The sequence below is a fragment of the Jaculus jaculus genome, chromosome 10 (genome assembly GCF_020740685.1).
Source record: "Jaculus jaculus isolate mJacJac1 chromosome 10, mJacJac1.mat.Y.cur, whole genome shotgun sequence".
Lineage (NCBI taxonomy): Eukaryota > Metazoa > Chordata > Mammalia > Rodentia > Dipodidae > Jaculus > Jaculus jaculus.
Genome location: NC_059111.1, coordinates 22,552,959 through 22,567,616, shown reverse-complemented (window position 1 = coordinate 22,567,616; position 14,658 = coordinate 22,552,959). Strand labels below are relative to the sequence as shown.

Genomic DNA, 14,658 nt, shown 5'->3' with positions numbered 1-14,658 from the left:
TTTGCATTTGAGATCATTTTGATTTGTTTTTGTTTGCTTGTTTTTACTAGGCCAGGGTCCCACTCTATCCTAGGCTGGCTTTGAACTCACTGTCATCCTCTGACCTCAGCCTCCTTGAGTGCTTGGGGTAAAGGTGTACACCACCGCTCCTGGCTGAGGTAGAGGGTTTTGAAAGCACTGTAGGCAGAGAGATAATACTGGCAACTGTCTAGATGAGGGGTGATGAGGACTTGAAATAAAGGAGTGACTGACAGGGAAGTAACTGGTGAAATGGGGAGTAAAGGGAGTAGAATTCAGAGAAATCCCAGGCCCAGGAAACCACCTCAGTCAGTCCCTCCCTCCCTCCCTTCCTTTTCCTTCCTTCCCTTCTTTCTCTCTTCCTTTTCCTCCCTCCCTCCCTCCCTCCCTCCCTCTCCCTCCCTCCCTCTCCCTCCCTCCCTCTCTCTCTCTCTTTCTCTCTCTCTTTCTCTCTTTCTTTCTTTCTTTCTTTCTTTCTTTCTTTCTTTCTTTCTTTCTTTTTCTTTCGTTGATAGCTTCCATAAAACCATGGTAATTCCCTTCTTTCTCTATCTGCTTTATAGCTGTAGTCTGGGAAGAATATTCTGGAGATATAATGAAGCTAAACTATGTCATAAAATTATACTCACTGGAAATACAACTTGGTAGTAAAGCACTTGCCTAGCATGTACAAGACCCTGGGTTTGCTCCCCAGAACTAACCCTTACCCCCAATTTTTTCTTTTTCAATTAACTAATTTCATGTGTGATGATGGTGGCATATAACAGGGTCTCTTTCTGCTGAAAAGGAATGTCAGAGGCTTGGGCACCCCCCCACCCCGCCGCTGGCCCAGGTAGGGTCTCACTCTAGCTCAGGCTGACCTGGAATTCACTGTGTAGTTCTGACTCACAGCAATATGCCTACCTCTGTCTCTCGGGTGCTGGAACTAAAGGTGTGCACCACCATACCCGGCTCATTGGGCCACTTTTATGTCCCAACTCTACTTGGTTGGCTGGGGACTTGAACCTAGGCCAGTGTGTTTTGCAAGCAAGCACATTTAAGCACTGACCAGTCACCCCAGCCCCACCTCATACTCTAGGTTTTAAGCCAACAGAAACTTAATACCATATTCTGGTTTAGATTGTGGATAGGAGTGGAAGCCAAAAAGCCTTTTGACTTTTTACTGCACCCATTTATGACACCCAGTTCTTCATCCCAAAATACGTTGAGTTTAAGTGTTCATAGTTGACCCATGGGCCTTCAGGTATCAAATAATATGTGTAAATGTGTGTTGCTAACCTTTATGGATAGGATTTTAAAAAAATACTGAGCTGGCAGGCTGTAGAGATGGCTTAGCAGTTGGGGCATTTGCCTATGAAGTCAAATGACCCAGGTTCAGTTCCCCAGAACCCACATAAGCCAGGTGTACAAGGCGGAGCATGTGTCTAGAGTTCATACATAGCTGCTGAAGGCTTTGGTGCACCCATTTTCTCTCTCTCTCTCTCTCTCTCTCTCTCTCTCTCCGAGCTGGGCTGGAGAGATGGCTCAGCAGTTAGGGTGCTTGCCTGCAAAGCCTAAGGACCCAGGTTCAGTTCCCCAGCACCCATGTAAAGCCAGATGCACAAGGTGGCACATGCATCTGGAGTTTGTTTGCAGTGGCTAGAGGCCCTGGTACACCCATTCTCTATTTGCCTTTCTCTAGTAAGTAAGTAAATAACATATTTAAAAATAATTTTAAAAAAATAGTGCTTACTTAAATACAGTAAATTATACAAGAAAATTTTGAAAAAGGTACTGAGCTAAATATGTTACTTTGTACTAGGGGAACATAACTAGTTAAGGCATTTTAAATAAATTCTCTTCAGAAGCTGTCAGTTTCTTTTGAACGCTATAACTAAGGTACTTCAACGTATTACACACAAAGTTGGGAAATGAATCCTTTCATCTAAAGGTATAGGCCACAGAGCATATTTGTGTTTTGAGATTTGTGGAAAGATAATATTAAAAATGGTCAGCTTGCAAGTTAAACAGTTGGGCTGCTGTATTAGGATCAGCTGAGGTTTATTGGGGTATCATGTGAGATACTGTGTCTCAAAGACTGAGGTGGTAAAGTGGCAAGTAGGGTGTGGATGGTGATGACAGAAGTACAGCAGCCTTGAGGGAGTTTTCTTTGAGGACTGCTTCCCTACTAAGTCTATTTCCAGAAAAAGAACATAGGCAGGAGTAGGCCTAGACATTAGGTAAAGGCTATTAGTGTTGTTATTGTTACTGTTAATTATTGCTATTGTCATCAGTATTTATAAAAGTATCCTACCTCTGCCTCCTGAGTGCTGGGTATTTTGCAAGCAGAGAGAGAGAGAGAGAGAGAGAGAGACGCACCAGGGGCAGCTGCTGTAAACAAACTCCAGATTCATGCATCATTTTCTGCATGTGGCTTTCTGTGGGCACTGGGGAATCAATCATAGGTCATTAGGCTTTGCGGGCAACTGCCTTAACCACTGAGCAATCTCCCCAGCCCATTTTGTTTTTGAGGTAGGGTCTCACTCTAGCCCAGGCTGACCTATGTAGTGTCACTATGTAGTGTCAGGCTGGCCTTGAAGTCACAGCGATCCTCCTACCTCAGCCTCCCAAGTGCTGGGATTAAAGGTGTGCACCACCACACCCAGCCAAGAATTTAAAAAAAAAAGGTTATTACTGGCAAAGTGGTAAGACGGTCTCAACTTTGTTTTGGATGGCTGAAGTATTGTTAGCTGTGAGGCATTGTGCCTGTGTTCCTGATGCTGAGTATCAGAAAAGCTCTGTGATGGCTCCAGTGACCTGTGAGCTCTCAGGAGATTATCCTATCTTTCTCCACTTCCCTTCTCTCCACAGGCATGCTGGGAATACAGATGCCCAGCCATAGTGTCCCACTTTTACCTGGGTTTTGGGGATATGAACTGAATACTCAGACTTATTGACTGCACCATTTTCCTAGCCCGAGAGTTTATTTCTGTCGTTGCTTTTGTCTTGCACAGGTTTTGTAGTGCATCCCTGAGCATGAGTGCAGAATGAAGCGACGCTTGGATGACCAGGAGTCACCAGTGTACGCAGCCCAACAGCGTCGGATCCCTGGCAGCACTGAGGCTTTTCCTCACCAGCACCGGGTGCTTGCCCCTGCCCCTCCCGTCTATGAAGCGGTGTCTGAGACCATGCAATCAGCGACAGGAATTCAATACTCTGTCACACCCAGCTACCAGGTAAGCTGGAGCCAGATCAGGGAGGAGCCAGGTGGATTCATCCAATTAAAGTGATCTCCCCACCCCCCCCAGGCAGGGTCTCACTCTAGCCCAGGCTGACCTGGAGTTCACTATGTAGTCTCAGGGTGGGCTCAAACTCTCAGCCATCCTCCTACCTCTGCCTCCTGAGTGCTGGGATTAAACCTGGCTAAAATGATTTGGGGGGGATGGTGAGGTAGGGTCTTTAGCTCAGACTGAACAGGAATTCACTATGTAGTCTCAGAGTGTCCTCAAACTCTCAGTGATCCTCCTACCTCAGCCTCTTGTGCTAGGATTAGAGTTTTTTATTTTTTATTTTTTTGTTTTTTTTTTTTTGTTTGTTTGTTTTTGTTTTTTCGAGGTGGGGTCTCACTCTAGCCCAGGCTGACCTGGAATTCACTATGGAGTCTCAGGGTGGCCTCGAACTCACGGTGATCCTCCTACCTCTGCCTCCCAAGTGCTGGGATTAAAGGCATGCGCCACCACACCCGGCGGATTAGAGTTTTTTAAATCATAGGATGGGATGTAAAAAATTTCATCTGCAATATATATAAGGAGTATTACACTTGTGCGGGTTTTGTTTTAGTTTTTAAAATATATTTTATTTTATTTTATTTTTTGGTTTTTGGAGATAGGGTCTCACTCTAGCTCAGGCTTGACCTGGAATTCACTATGTAGTCTCAGGGTGGCCTTGAACTCATGGCGATCCTCCTACCTCTGCCTCCCAAGTGTTGGAATTAAAGGTGTGCATCACCACGCCCTGCTCTATTTTATTTATTTATTTGTGAGAAAGAGGCAAAGAGAGAGGGAGAGAATGGCATGCTAGAGCATCTAGCCACTGCAAACGAACTCCAGATGCATGTGCCCCCTTGTGCATCTGGCTTACATGGGTCCTGGAAAATTGAACCAGGATCCTTTGACTTTGCAGGTAAATGCCTTAACCACTAAGCCATCTCTCTAGTCCCGCTTTTGGTTTTTCAAGTTAGGGTCTCCCTCTAGCCCAGGCTGACCTGGAATTCACTATGTAGTCTCAGGGTGGCCTCGAACTCACAGAGATCCTCCTACCTCTGCCTCTTGGGTGCTGGGAATAAACGTGTGTGCCACAATGTCTGGCGTGCTTTTTTTTTTTTTTTTTTTTTTTGTATGGACACATCATGTGTGGGTACCATCATTTCCCTCCTCCCTGCCCCATTCCACTGAGGGCCCTCCTCAGTGGCATTGCTGGTATTCCCCATCAGGCTGTGGGCTATGAATTGTGAAAGCAGTAGTCAGTCATGGGTTGGTGCTTGAGCTTTTGTACTGACAACCATGTAAGTTTAAAACAACCAATAATACCATTTCATAGCTGGGCTTGGAAGTGCTTGCCTGTAATCCTAGCACTTGGGAGGCAGAAGTAGGATAGCTGCGAGCTTGATGCCAACCTGAGTCTACATAGTGAATTCCAAGTCAGCCTGGGCTAGAGGGAGACCCTACCTTGAAAAAAAAAAAATACCATGTCATGACCTTTGAAGTTCACTGTCTTCTTGGCCCTATCTTTTCTATCTCTTTAGAAACAGCCACTGATGGGCTGGAGAGATGGCTTAGCCGTTACAGTGTGTTTTCCTGAAAAGCCAAAGGACCCAGGTTCAACTCTCCAGGACCCTTGCAAGCCAGATTCACAAGGGGACCCATGCATCTGAAGTTCATTTGCAGTGGCTAGAGGCTCTGAGCTCCCATTCTCTATCTGCCTCTTTCTCTCTCCTCTCTCTCAAGTAAATAAAGAAAAAGAAATAGCTACTGATCTTTTCACTTCTCTACCTTCCCCTTGTCATTTCTCCCTCCTCGCTCTGTTTTTTTTATTTTTGGTTTTTTTGTTTTTCAAGTAAGGTCTTGCTCTAGCCCAGGCTGACTTGGAATTCATTATGCAATCTTAAGCTATCCTTGAACTCATGGCAATCTTCTAAGTCTGCCTCTCAAATGGTGGGATTAAAGGCGTACACCACAGTGCTCGGCTTTGTTGTTGTTTGAGGTAGGGTATCATTCTGGTCCAGGCTGACCTGGAATTAATTAAGTAGTCTCAGGGTGGCTTCAACCTCATGGCAGTCCTCCTCCTCCTGCCTCCCGAGTGTTGGGATTAAAGGTGTGTGCCACCATGCCGGGCTTCCTTCTCTTTTTTGAAATAGGGTCTCATCCTGTTAGCTCAGGCTAGTCTTAATCTCCATCCTGTTATAGCCTTCCAGATCTGGGATTATAGGAGGGAGCCACCATATCTGACTTATTTCATTTTTTAAAGAAAATTTTTGTTTATTTATTTGTAGGAAATGAAGGAGGGAAAAAGACAATGGGTGTGACAGGGCCTCTAGCCACTACAAACAAACTCCAGATGTATGTACCATTTTGTGCATCTGGCTTTATGTGGATACTAGGGAATTGAACTGGTACCTTAACTGCTAAGCCATCTCTGCAGCCCTTACTTCATTTTTTTGTGTTGTCTGGGATTGAACCCATGGCCTTGTACTTGATAGGCATGTATTCTACCACTGAACTATATGCCCAGCCTTTTTTTGTTTTATATCTCTAAGTAACAGTTGCTTAGTTTAGCTATTTTTATGTTTTCATGTAAGTGGAAACATTTTCTTAGACATTTTTGTTAAAATTGATGCAATTCCTAATGTATTTTATTTTATTTTCCTCTATCCATTGATTGAGAGACAGGGTCTTGTTATGTATCCCAGGCTGGCCTTAAAGTCAATGTGTAGCTGAGGATGAACATGAACTTGTGATCCTCTTTTCTCCATCCTCACGAGTGTTGGAATTAAGGCTTGAGCCACCATGCTTAGTTATGCAGTATTGGGGATCAAACCTAGAGCTTCCATTGTTGCTAGGCAAGCATTCTACAAACTGAGCTTACATACTCAGTTCCTACTTCTTTTTATGAATAGTTGTGATTGCATCATTTTTCACTCTGTTATCTGTTAAATATATGTATCCATTCTACTGTTGGACAACTGGGTTTGTTATTTAAAAGATGCTGCTAGGAACATTGTTATGCATTTTCGTAGTACAGAACTACCCATAGTAATTCATAAAAAAATAAACTTACAACATCTTTTATCATTTAAAAAAATATATATGTATATATACATATGTATTTTTTGTTTTGGGGGGAGAAAGGATGGGTGCACCAGTGCCTCTGGATTAGCCACTGCAAACAAACACCAGATGTATGTGCCACCATGTGCATCTGGCTTATGTGGGTTCTGTGGAATTGAACCTGGGTCCTTAGGCTTCGCAGGCAAATGCCTTAACCAGTAAGCCATCTGTTTAGTCCTGTATCATTTTTTAAGTATTTCATTTGAGAGAGAGAGGCAGAGAGAGAGAATGGTTACGCCAGGGTCTCCAGCCACTGCATATAAACTGCAGACACATGTGCCATCTTGTACATCTTGCCTACATGTGTTCTGGAGAACCAAACCTTGGTCCTTAGTCTTCACAGACAACTTAACTGCTAAGCCATCTCTTCACCCCTTTATCATTTTTAAATTTTATTTTTTATTATTTGAGGTGGGGAATTGAAATAGGGTCTCATGTAGCTTAGGCTGGCCTCAACCTTGCCATGTGTCGGAGGCTGGTCTTAAACTCCTGATACTCCTGCTTCCACTTCCCAAGTGTGAACCACCATGGCAGGCTTTTTTGTTTTGTTTTGTTTCTTCTTCTGAGACAGTCTCATTCTGTAGGTCAGGTTGACCTATCCATAGCATTTTTTTGTATATCCGTTTCCCATCTTCTGGGATTATGGACATGTGATTCAGACTCAATTCATTTTGGCAATGATGGGGATTGTACCCAGAGCCTCATTTGTACTTAGCCAAGCACCCTGTCCCATTCAATTACCTCCTTAGTGCTGCATTAGATTCTTGTTTTGTTTTGTTTTGTTTTTGTTTTTGTTTGTTTAAAAACCATTTCTAGGAATTCATTGTAAGAAAACAGTCAAGAGATACCATTAAAAGTGGCAGTGGCCCATTCTTGGGAATCACTCCTCAGGAGTCTCCTAGAAAGCAGTGTGATGCTTGCCTCTGCAGCTGGCGTAGCATTCAGCACTGCTAACAGATCGAGTATTTAAGCCTTGAGATTGCTTTTATTCTCTGACCAATTCAAGCATTATGTCCTGTGTTAGCAATGTATGTATTAACTCTGGAAGCTAAATGTGCCTATAATAACATCAACCATCTCACATATTTTTAAACTATAATTAAGTGTATGAAAACTTGTAAACTGTGAAAATGTGCATGTCTAAATAAAGAAGCTCAGACTAATAACCCTTCTAGAGATACATGTTGTGGGATACAGCTCATACTGCTTAGAGATAGGAAGTTTTATATTACTTAATTTCCTTATTTAAGGATGAAGCAGTCAGGAATAATATTTAGTGAGTAACAGATTTTCTTTTTACTTCTTGTTTTACTCAAGGTAGAGTCTCACTCTAGCCCATGCTAACCTGAAACTCACTCTGTAGTCACAGGTTTACCTTGAACACAGAGTGATCCTTCTCCTTTTGCCTCCTGAATACTGGGATTACACATGTGTGCTACCTTACCTGGCCTTCTTTTTACTATTTTAGGTTTCCTTTGAGACTGGGTTTTTCTGTAGCCCATATTCGCCTGGTACTCACTATATAGCCTATGTAGGCCTCAAACTTTAGCAGTCTATCCTGCCTCAGCTTCCCTAGTGCTGGGATTATAAGTGTGAATCCTCACACCTGACTTTGATGAACAATAGGAATGGATGTATTTACAAGCATTCAGAAGGAATGAGAGAGAAGGAACAGGTACTACAAGGCCTCTGACCAATGCAAACAAACTCCAGATGCATGTGCCACCTTGTGCATCTCACTTTACATGGGTACTAGAGAATAAACACCCGAGCCATCGGGCTTTGCAAGCAAGCACATAATAAAAATAAAAAGGAAAGGTCCTTTTATAAAACCCTTACAAGAAAAGAGAAACAAAAAGAACAATTCATTTTTTTTTTCTACAGACAGTATAAATAGCATTAAGCTGTGTAATTTTGTCAAGTAGAGAGAGAGAGAGAATGAGCATGCTGGGGTGTCCAGCCGCTGCAAACAAACTCCAGATGCATGGGCCGCTTTGCATCCAGCTTTATGTGGGTACTGGGGAATCCCATTTCTGGGACATTTTGGTTTCTAATTATCTTTGTGCATGTAGAAAGAGATACACAGTCATGCTTTGTGCATTTGTGTCAGTTCTGTAGATGCATTTGGAAGGAAAATGCATAAGCCAGAAAGTTTGTCTGTTTTTTCCACTCCAGGTTTCAGCCGTGCCACAAAGCTCTGGCAGTCATGGGCCCACCATAGCAGCCGTTCATAGCAGCCATCACCACCCAACAGCTGTCCAGCCCCATGGAGGCCAGGTGGTCCAGAGTCATGCACATCCAACCCCACCAGTTGCACCAGTACAGGGACAGCAGCAGTTTCAGAGGCTCAAGGTGTGGTATTTTACTCCTTTTCATAGATTGATTTATATTTAGTAGGAAATACTGCCTTCCACTTGTTGATGGTGGCAATTACAACTTTCAACTTAGGAGACTAAGGGTTGAATCATAAATTTTACTTTGTTTTTGTTCTGAAACCTGCATGGATTTCTCATTTTGGTATTGGTACCCAGAAAAGTGTGCACTGAAAAAGTGATTGTTGGATATATGAATGCATGGTACTTACTCATAACCAGGGTTGAGGGGTTATTGCCATGCAAAATAAACCCCAGGTTTTAGGTTCTTTCCTTCTTTCTTTCTTTCTTTCTTTTCTTTTTTTTTTTTTAATTTTTATTAAACATTTTCCATGATCATAAAAAAATATCCCATGGTAATTCCCTCCCTCCTCCCCCCCACTTTCCCCTTTGAAATTCCATTCAGGTTCTTTCTTTTGAACTCATAGTTCTTAGCATCTTACAAGATTCTTATTGTGCATACACATGACTAACTATATGCCAAGTATGGTATACAGTAATACAGTTTGGGACTTGATCTTTATTCCTGTTTTGAATAGTTGAATTTTCTGGCATCTTCAAATTCATACTTAGTAAATCACATGCTCCTTTAAAATATATTTATTTTATTTCCAGGCAGAGAGTATAGGCACACCAGGGCCTTTTGCCACTGCAAACAAACTCCAGACATATGCGCTACTTTGTGGTACCGAGGAATTGAGTATAGACTGGCAAGCTTTGCAAGCCACTTAGCCATTTTCCCAGCTCACATGCTCCTTTGAGGCAATAATAACCCAGATAATAAAGTTAGGGAAATCTCTAATTATAAATGAAGTGCTGTTATTTTCATCTGTTCTGTGAAGTATGATAGTACACATTTTTATTGCTTTAAAATGCATGAGAAGCTGGGTATGGTGGCACATGTCTTTAATCCCAGCACTCAGGAGGCAGAGAAGTAGGAGGATCACCATAAGTTTGAGGCCACCCTAAGACTCCATAGTGAATTCCAGATCAGCTGGGGCTATAGTGAGACTACCTCGGAAAACCAATATAAATAAATAAAAATAAAATAAAATGTATGAGGGGGCCTTGAGAGCAAGCCTGAGAAACCCAGATTCAATTCCCCAGTACCCATGTAAAGCCAGATGCACAAAGTGGTGCATGTGTTTGGAGTTCCTTTGCAGTGGCTCTTGGCATGCCTGTTCTATTCTTCCTCCCCCAGTCTATCTCTCTTTCTCTCTCTCCTTACAATTAAATAACAGGTAAATGGTGTACTCAAGGAATGACACCCAAGTTGTCTTCTGTTCGTGCCCATAAGTACATGTGTACCCACACGCACGTGTACCCTCTCCTCCAAAATATCATCCTATCATGTGATGCATGAAGGACTTCTAGAGAAGGGAAGCTTGCATTCCCGGCTAACCTTATCTCTGCTTATATGAGTGTTACTTTTCATAATGTGAAATTGTTGTAGCAAGTCCTAGATTTCAGTTGTTCAAACTGTTGAAGTAAGAAGTCAGGTGTGGTGGCACATGCCACTCATCCACTAAATGTCTTAGAAGCTATCTGTAGATGAGTGGTTCTTTTATTCCACTGTCTACTTAGTTCATCCCCCCCATACCTGTCCTTATTGGTATGGGTACTGGCCAAAGCACTCTCAATGCTACCTAAATAGCATATCAAAATTAAGCTATATAGAGGAATTTTAGGAAATTTACTGTCTATATTAGTTTAAGCCATTTAAGAGTTTTAGAGAGCACAAATTATGTGAACCCTTCAGAAACATCTGGTGTTTTCTTTAAAATGTCTTACTTTCTGCTTATAGAGTGATGGCTGTGTTGAAAAATACAGTACTTACTTGTGTGAGCTTGTTTATCAAGTCCTGAAAATACACTTGTTTATAAAATGATAACATGTAAGTTTTGTTCTATACAGTCACACCATAGCATCACTTAATGGCTTATTTCAATATAAATATTTCATTTCATAATATATCAAAAAAGGGGGGGCTGGACATGGTAACACACACCTTTTGTCCCAGCACTTGGGAGGCAGAGGTAGAAGGCTCACCTTGAGTTCAAGGTCAGCGTGGGACTGCAGAGTGAGTTCCAGGTTGTGTGCCAGGGTCTCCAGCCATTGCAAACAAACTCCACACACGTAGATAGGTGGACTAGCTAGGTAAGTAGGCTAGAGTAAGACCCTACCTTGAAAAACAAAAACAAAAAAGGTGACTTAAGGGATGAGATAGTGGGTAAGAATGCTTCCTACACAAGCATGGAAGCCTGCGGCTATCTGAGTTCATTTCCCCAGCACCTATTTTTACCTGTAATCCCAGTCCTGTAGGGAGCAGGGATTGGAAAATCGCTGGGGTTCATTAAACCAGCTCTGGAATCGGTGAAGAGACTGTCTCAAGGAAACGTGGATGAGCAATATAGAGAGACACCTCAAGTTTTCTGGTCTCCAGGTGTACATGCCAAGTATGGCTTAAATCAAATCAGATGTTTATTTCTGAAACATTCTTAAAATTAATATTATATGTATATATAATTTAAAATATTTGTCCCAGAATATATAGAAAATAACCGAGTGAGTATTCTCCATGGATATCTCCTAAGCAACTAAAACTTAAGTTACCCTAAATTAGACTTAGAACTTTGTTCCTCTTTGTGGGTCACTTTTTAAAAAAATTATTTATTTGAGAAAAAGAGAACAGAGAGAATGAGAATGATGAGTACAGCAGGGCCTCCAGCCACAGCAAAGGAACTCCATACATATGTGGGTCCTGGGGGCTTGAACCTGGTATCCCTTGGCTTTGCGGGAAAGTGATTTAACCGTTAAGCCAGCTCTCCAGCCCATGGGTCACATTTTTAAAATTTATTTATTTATTTATTTATTTGACAGAGAAAGCAGGAGAGAGAATGGGCATGCCAGGGCCTCCAGCCACTGCAAACAAACTCCAGATGCATGTGCCCCCTCATGCCTCTGGCTAACGTGGGTCCTGGGGAATCGACCTGGGGTCCTTTGGCTTTGCAGGCAAGCACCTTAACCACTAAGTCATCCCTCCAGGCCCTGTGGATCACCTTTGAATGCTTTCTTTTCCTTTCTCTTCTGCCTCTAAATGGTTTTTGAATTTGTGAGTTTTCTCTACTTTTAGCCAGCACTGTAATTCAAGCCATTATTCTCAAGTAAGTTACACAACTATCCTCACAGCATAAGTAGTCTTCTTTTAGCCTATCTTATTCTTGTGCCAATTGCAATGCATAAAAATACCAAAGGTATGGGAACCAGAGAGATGGTGTAATGATTAAGGCACTTGTCTACAGATCCAAAGGACCTAGGTTAAATTCCTCAGTACCCAAGTAAAGCCAGATGCACAAGGTGGAGCATACATCTGCAGTGTTTGTTGTGGTTGGAGGCCCTGGTGTGCCCATACTCGCTCCTTATCTGCCTTTCTTTCCTTCTCTCTCTCTCTCTCCCTCTCTCTCTCTCTCTCCCTCTCTCTCTCATAAATAAATAAAATAGGGCTGGAGAAATGCTTAGTGGTTAAGGCACTTGCCTGGAAGGCCAAAGGATCTCGGTTCAGTTCCCCAGGAGCCATGTAAGCCAGATGCACAGGGTGGTGCACATGTTTGGAGTTCGTTTGCAGTGGCTAGAGACCCTGGCACGCCTAATTGCTCTCTCTGTCAAATAAATTAGTAAATAAAAAATATAAAATATTTAATTATTTTATATATATGTATATGTATATATTAATGCCAATGGTAAAATTTAAGTTGAAATGCTGGAGAAGTGGCTCAGCTGCTAAGAGTTCTTTGGTACAAGCACGAGGGCCAATGGGGCCTGAAACCACTAGTTCAATTCCCTAGGACTTACATAAATAGATGCATCTAACCACACATCTATAAGCAGTCCTCTGGGGAGAGAGATCTTCAAAAAGCGCCAGAATTAGTGAAGAGACTTCCACCTCTAAGAACTAAGCATATGAGCAGTGGAGACAGATACCAGGTGTTCTCTGGCTTCCCTGTGCACAAGGTGACATGTCTCATACATGTGTACACACCTCACCACACATGTGTAGACACCACATCACGCCTCCTGCACACAGAAAATTAAATTGGTTCTTATTTATTTATTTATTTATTTATTTATTTATTTATTTATTTATTTATTTGAGAGTAGCAGACAGAAAGAGGCAGATAGAGAGAAAGAGAGAGAATGGGCATGCCAGGGCTTCCAGCCACTGCAAAGGAACTCCAGATGTGTTCACTCCCTTGTGCATCTGGCTAACGTGGGACCTGGGGATTCTCGAACTGGGGTCCGTAGGCTTCACAGGCAAGTGCTTAACTAAATTTTGTTTTGTTTTGTTTTGTTTTTTTAAGTTACAAGTCCTTTCAGAATCCTGCTTCTGCTTTTATTTTGTTATTATTCCTAACAGTATTTGTCTTCTAGCCAGATGAAACTGTTTTTGGTTTTTCAAATGTGCCACATGGTATCTGACTGCTGTTTTGCCCATTCTCTGTCTCGTAATGGTCTTCATGGACTTTCACTATTGGTAGCTTGTTCTCAGTGTATGTATCGCCTCCTCGGTTAGCCTCGCCTGTTGGAGCGGAGTGCTGCTGTTTCCATGTGCTCTCATGTCATTCAGTGATTGTCTTCTGGCACCTCGCTGTGGTACTGTGTCCAGACTTTAATATGACCAGACTTCAGAAGATCGGGGTTATGAATTTGTCACTCTGCCCTTAGTGCCTGCATTGGAACCAAGAGGTTCAAATATCCAGAACCTATGTAAATGGCAGGGTATGGCCACACATGCCCATGCCATACATCTTATTAGATACTTGTGAAATGAAGAAGTATCAGTCCTCATTCTTCCGCTCTAGAATTAACCAAGGCAAGGCTGCAGATTGTATCAGCTGGTCCTTAGTTTTAAAATTAAATATTATTATTAGTATCCACCCATACTAATTTGTAATATTTCATTCATATATATATATATATATAATGTGTATATATGTATATATATATAATGTGTATATATGTGTGTGTGTATATATATATACACACACACACACACACACACACACACACACATTATTTGGGCATGAATGACTCTTTCATTTGTTTTTTAAATTTCCATATGGGCCCTTTATAACTTTGAAATTTATCCATGCTTTAGGTGGAAGATGCACTGTCCTATCTTGACCAGGTGAAGCTGCAGTTTGGTAGTCAACCTCAGGTCTACAATGATTTCCTTGATATCATGAAAGAATTTAAATCTCAGAGGTAAAAGATATATGTGGTTGCACGCAAGTTTGTACTTGGCATGTGGGTTTTAGAGAATGTACTACATCCTTCATCTGCTGGATGTCCCCTTTTGAGATTCAGCTTTCAAGAATGAGAGAGTGTGTGTGTGTGTGTGTGTGCGCGCGTGTGTGTGTGTGTATCTTCCCCCTTTAACTTTTTTTGGGGGGCACATTTTTGAGACAGATCTTGTTATATAACCTTGTTCTTTCCATTATCATATTGCCTCAGCCCCTTACTGCTGGTTTTATAGCCATGCACCCCCACAGAGGGCTGTATATTGGTCATTAGACTTTTTTTTTGTCTTTCTTTTTTTAAATTTGATTTATTTATTTATTTTTAATTTTTATTAGCATTTTCCATGATTATGAAAAATATCCCATGGTAATTCCCTCCCTCCCCCCCACACTTTCCCCTTTGAAATTTCATTCTCCATCATATTACCTCCCCATCACAATCATTGTCTTTACACATATACAATATCAACCTATTAAGTACCCTCCTCCCTTCCTTTTCCCTTTATGTCTCCTTTTTAACTTACTGGCCTCTGCTACTAAGTATTTTCATTCTCACGCGGAAGCTCATTAGACTTTTGTTTCCTGTTTTCTTAGTGCTTCTCTTCT

The 14,658-nt window shown here is 41.9% G+C and overlaps 1 protein-coding gene across 3 annotated transcripts in view; it reads left to right on the top strand.

Moving 5' to 3' along the window:
• Sin3a (SIN3 transcription regulator family member A) overlaps window positions 1-14,658 on the top strand; it is an 80,607-nt gene that overhangs the window by 18,499 nt on the left and 47,450 nt on the right. For all 3 annotated transcript variants that reach the window (XM_045160381.1, XM_045160380.1, XM_045160379.1), the window contains exons 2-4: window positions 3,012-3,233; window positions 8,559-8,735; window positions 13,911-14,017. In XM_045160381.1, coding sequence (XP_045016316.1) covers window positions 3,045-3,233; window positions 8,559-8,735; window positions 13,911-14,017 — 473 coding nt within the window. In that variant the 5' untranslated portion in view covers window positions 3,012-3,044. The remainder of the gene's footprint in view (window positions 1-3,011; window positions 3,234-8,558; window positions 8,736-13,910; window positions 14,018-14,658) is intronic.